The 4,944-nt window shown below is 34.8% G+C and overlaps 1 protein-coding gene across 1 annotated transcript; it reads right to left on the bottom strand.

Annotated features, from left to right (window-relative positions):
• LOC106454405 (WRKY transcription factor 23-like) lies at nt 1-2,138 on the bottom strand. The gene is made up of 3 exons (XM_013896527.3): nt 1,347-2,138; nt 1,072-1,215; nt 1-586 (listed from the first exon to the last, which is right to left on the bottom strand). Exons 1-3 carry the CDS (start codon nt 1,724-1,726, stop codon nt 154-156), a joined length of 957 nt encoding a protein of 318 aa, XP_013751981.1. The 5' UTR covers nt 1,727-2,138; the 3' UTR covers nt 1-153.
• Between the last annotated feature and the right edge of the window lie 2,806 nt (nt 2,139-4,944).

The following is a 4,944-nucleotide window of genomic DNA, read 5'->3' as shown; positions in this document are numbered from 1 at the left end:
TTGCTGGAAAGTATCAGTACTTAACATTACCTTCAGTTTTAAAGATCCACATCTCCCTAATGGGAACGAGGATCCGTTTCTTTAGACAATTATACAAAACAAAACCTAGATTAAATCTTACTGATTACAATACTACACCATTAAGGAATATAATTACTCTTCCTTCAACATATGAGAGGGGACAACATCTTGAAGAAGTCCATTATCTTTGCCCAAACCTCGACTCTTCTTCACACGTTCATCATCACCATATGCATCTGCGTGTCTAGTAACGTACTCGCCAACTCCTCCAAAACAAGGAAACAGTTCTTGTTGTTGTTGTTGTTGTTGGTTGTAATGGACAAGCTGTTGGAATTGAGGATATATCAGTGTCGAGCTCTCCATTGGAAACCCAAAGTTACCGAGATTTGAAGCAACCCCTGATGATCCGAAGAAGAAGCCTCCAGAGGAAATTGGACGAGACGTGAGTGGACTAATGTGTGTGTGTTGACCTTCGTAGGTTGTAACCACTGTGCTTGGATCTCGGAATGATCTCTCCACTCTCTTTTTCACGTTACATGAGGCCGTTGTGCAACGGTAGTAACTCCTGCAAAACAAATATACCATCACATATTTTACCAAAAAAAAAAAATATATACCATCACACAAATTAGCCTCATAAACTTCAGCTCAACATTTTAAATAGTTTTACTATCATTCTTTCTTTTGAAACTTCTAAATAAAATGTAAGGGAAAATAGGAAGTTTTCATTTATTTTTCATGTTTGTGTGTTTATAACTTACGAATGATGTTGATTAAGATGAATAAGAAAGCTAAAATCGTTTTTTAGTATGAAAGTAGTGTTAGCAAAGCAAATGTTAATTAAACACACAAGTCTTTTTGAAACAATCAAACACTAGATCCTACAAACTAACACAATGCATGTCCTCAAGCAAATCACAGAAGAAACAAAAAGGAAAAAAACACATGTTATGTGTATTTTTAATATTTCTTATTCTTCTTCTGTGTTTACACATGGAGCCATAAGAGGAAGAAAAAGAAGATGATCAAAAGGATGGATATTTTATTAACCTGGGAAAAGGACTATTTTTAACAGCTTTTTGACCATATTTTCTCCAGCGATAACCATCTTCGAGATGATCAACCTCACTCTTTGTCATGAACGCTATTCTTGCCTCTCTCTGCCTCTTCTGGCTATTTTTCTTTGGCTTCAACCTGTTCATACACATAATTAAATGCTGCGAACCATTTTCTCTCTGAGTCTTTTACTAGACCATCTTCGATATATTCACTTTCGAAGAGAGATAAAAATATGTGAAAATTAAGGACAGATAAATGAGACTCACTGTTTATTAGTATCACTCTTCTTCTGTTCATGTTCCTCATTTTCTTCTCTTTTCGCTTTGTCTTCGTCTACAGCCTCGCTTGACGCCGAAGAAATGGACGAGGAGTTTGGTGTAGCCGGTGGATTTATATCCGAACACAAAGATTCCACTTTCGACGTCACATACTTATCAGCAGTCGCATTTGAGGGTGGGGCTTGGAGAATAGTTAAATCAGAAGAAGACAGTTTCTCAAACGGTTGCGCTTGCGGTTGGAGCGTTTCGAGAAGGAGTGAATGGTGCTGAGAACCTAGTAACTCCATAAACCCTAACGAATCCCTCTCCTCCTCTCCAAAATCCCAAATGCTTTGCAACGACGGCTGATGAAAACTCGTAAACTCCATTGTTTTTCTCTTTATTTATTTTTTTCCAGTAATTTTATAATAAATCAATTAAAAACAGAGTAATCACACCAAAGCAGAGAATGAAAAGAAGAAGTTAAAACCAATAATAGAGGATTAATCCAGAGAAAAGTTATAAAAACGTGAGGAGGGGATGAGAAAGGGAGCGTTTTAATTTTTAGGGTTGAAAGAGAGCACTAAATGCAGGATTTGATATTTGTCACTGTTAAATGGGGGGATGTATTTTGATGCTGACCGGGAGTAGCAGGTTGTATACAGTGCGGTTTGATACAGTAGCCGGTTACTGATCAAGGTTTTTCGAAATTGTAGGCACTTTTTTGGTCAACGCGTAAGTCAGAAACACACAGTGAACGCTTTCACACGTCCGGTTTTAGCTGGTTCAACAGTTAACTGGTTTTATTGGGGGCTAGTGTGAACAAGAACGAAAAAATCGCTAAAATAGAGAGATTTTGTTTTTGGTAAAACTAAAATAAAGAAATTGTTAATAATTTAGAAAAAGTGTTGGTGTAGCATGGGAATATTGATGTGTTTACAAACTTGTCTTTTCTTTACTTTTTTAAATAAAAAAATTTCCCTTAAACTTATTTAAGTATCTAAAAATAGTATATATTATCGACGTTTTAGAAAACAATAATGAAATGAGAGCTCACCGATGAGATGAGATGAGATGAGATGAGATGAGATGAGATGAGATGAGATGAGATGAGATGAGATGTTGGTTTCTTTTCTCAAGCAAAGAGACATTTGTGGACGGTGAGACCGTTGTCCGTGAATAATTTATTCCCACCATAAGATTATAAGCAGTGGTGTAATAGTGTGAACCATAGAATCAGTCAATGGAGAATTTGTAAATATAAAGTTTGCTTATTAGATCAATTTTAAAACACTTGTGATTGATTTTACTTTTGATCAGGAAAGAAGCTTAGCAGTTAGCACGTACAAATCTATAAAACTCGACATTTTAGAAAATAATAATGAAAGTGGTGTAAAATAAGATATAAGTATATAGTATTATACTATAGAATAGGCCGAATTTAATGGTCCGTGTTTTTTTTTTTGGTAAAATATTAATGGTCCGTGTTCACATCTCCTTTTTGTCCTTTGGAATGTGATTATGCTAAAAAAAAACCGGTAAATGCCTGCATCGCAGCTAAAATATTCTTATTTGTTGGTACATCTTGCGATCGAATAAATGTATACTAGTGTAAGGATTTTTTAAACAGTTCTCAAAAAAAACCATAAAACTCTAGTAATATGTTTATTGTATGTTTGCCATCAAAACCTAACACAAGTACACAACCATATCAACAGAGTAAGTGGTTGATATATACGGTGTTCCTACTTATTTTATTTTAGGACAAACAAACACGTATACGGTGTTGTTCCTACTTATGTGTATAAGTGAAAAAAATTTAAGAACTTCTCAGGATAGAGATTATAGAGGCATGATATATAGATATACACAATATTCTTTGCGTTTTCCAATCAGGTTAACTAAAGAGTAAAGAGTAGCTAGGTTGTTTTTTATACATTCGTAGCAGTATAGCACCAATTATGGATGTAACTGTGTATAATCTACATAATTAATTTGATTACACACATTAGTATTTCATCATTATTTTATTAAAAATCAGTGGACCCAAAACAAATCCGAGATAGATCAAAGTCAAGGGCCCAGATTCATATAACTCCTGCATGCCTCATGAATATCTATAACCAGCGGCGATCCCGATGGCAAAAGCAAAAAGATAAAGGTAACAAAGTTCAGATTTGAATTTCTCTTTTTGTTTCTTTACCGATCTTCTAAGCAGGAATTGCTTTATCCTTTTGAATTATTTACCTCCGCTAGCAAATTATGTTTAAGTTTCTTTTGTTTTTTTTTGTAACTTAAGTTTCTTTTGGTCTGTGGGGAAAAAGAAGAAGAAGAAGAGAAGCATGCACGTGTGGTGTGCAATGGGAGAAGAATGAGTGGATGACCCCACTCCCGTATAATTTGCTTGCAAACTTAGCTCTCCTTTTGCATGCTTCCATGATTTTGTTTTTGCCCTTTTCTAGTAATTATTTTGCTTCTTATTTCATTAAAAAAATTCACTCGACTATGGTCATAGTTACTTACCATCTACATATGGGATGTAGCTAACACTGTCAGTTTCTGCTACTGAAGTAGCTCGAAGCATTTTTAAAATTTCGGCATTGCGTTAAGTACCTATTGGTTAGTGTGGGGGGTGGGGGAATTTAAATAAGAAGAAAAGTCTCAATCAAAGGTCGACCCAAAGACGTGCGGCTCGGTGTTTGCGTCGGCCGTCCGGTTGTGCACATCAAAATAGGTGCCCTATGTTTCTCCTACGTGTGTACATATTACAAGTGTCTCGTTCTGTCGGCCTGAGGGTCCCACTTATTCAAAAGTCCACCAGGCACCTTCTCGAATCCAATGGCCCATTTTCATCCTTCATCCACTCCTTGTTCTCTCTTGCCGTTAGATTGCGAGCAAGGATAAATTATTTGTTTTTCAAAATATCTACTCACTCGACTTATTTATTTCAATAAATTTATTTGCTGTTTATCCGTATTAAAAGTTTAAGATGAACGTGGAAATAAATGTTCAAATGTGCAACTTAAATATTTAAAGAAAAAGACTAAAATTAATTAGGACCATATGAAAGGTAGATTCGTATCACCCGATCGAACGATAAATAAACATTTGAAATCTTTTAAGCCTTTAGTAAAAAAAAAACACATTTGAAATCTTTTAATTACAGATGGGGTTTGCTTCTTGGGTACGTTAGGATCTCTAAAATGTAGCGGACTGAAGTAAATAACTAAATGAATAATACGAGAGTGAACGAAAATTTAAACATAAAGGACTTCATGAAAAGTAGAAACATTTAAATTAATTTAATCAGTATTAATAAATTTCACTCCGGTCAAGAGTCACGAGTCAAGACACAGGGTAACGGGTCACCAGTTTCCCACTATACCACGTAATGCTGCCACGGCTCATAAAACAGGTTATTAAGAATCTTGGGATATATAATATATCACATATCATAGTCAGATCTTTGAAATTTGAATTTATAAGCCACACATGAATGTTCCACTATATAGATAAACACGTATATATTTAAACAACATATATTTACCAAACATATATTTATCAATGTTAATATTTATATTAATTTTTGCACACCATAATCGTTTGC

Source organism: Brassica napus, chromosome A5 (assembly GCF_020379485.1).
Source record: "Brassica napus cultivar Da-Ae chromosome A5, Da-Ae, whole genome shotgun sequence".
NCBI classification, from domain to species: domain Eukaryota; kingdom Viridiplantae; phylum Streptophyta; class Magnoliopsida; order Brassicales; family Brassicaceae; genus Brassica; species Brassica napus.
The sequence above is the reverse complement of the archived record's forward strand: the minus strand, read 5'-3'. Positions and strand labels throughout refer to the sequence as shown.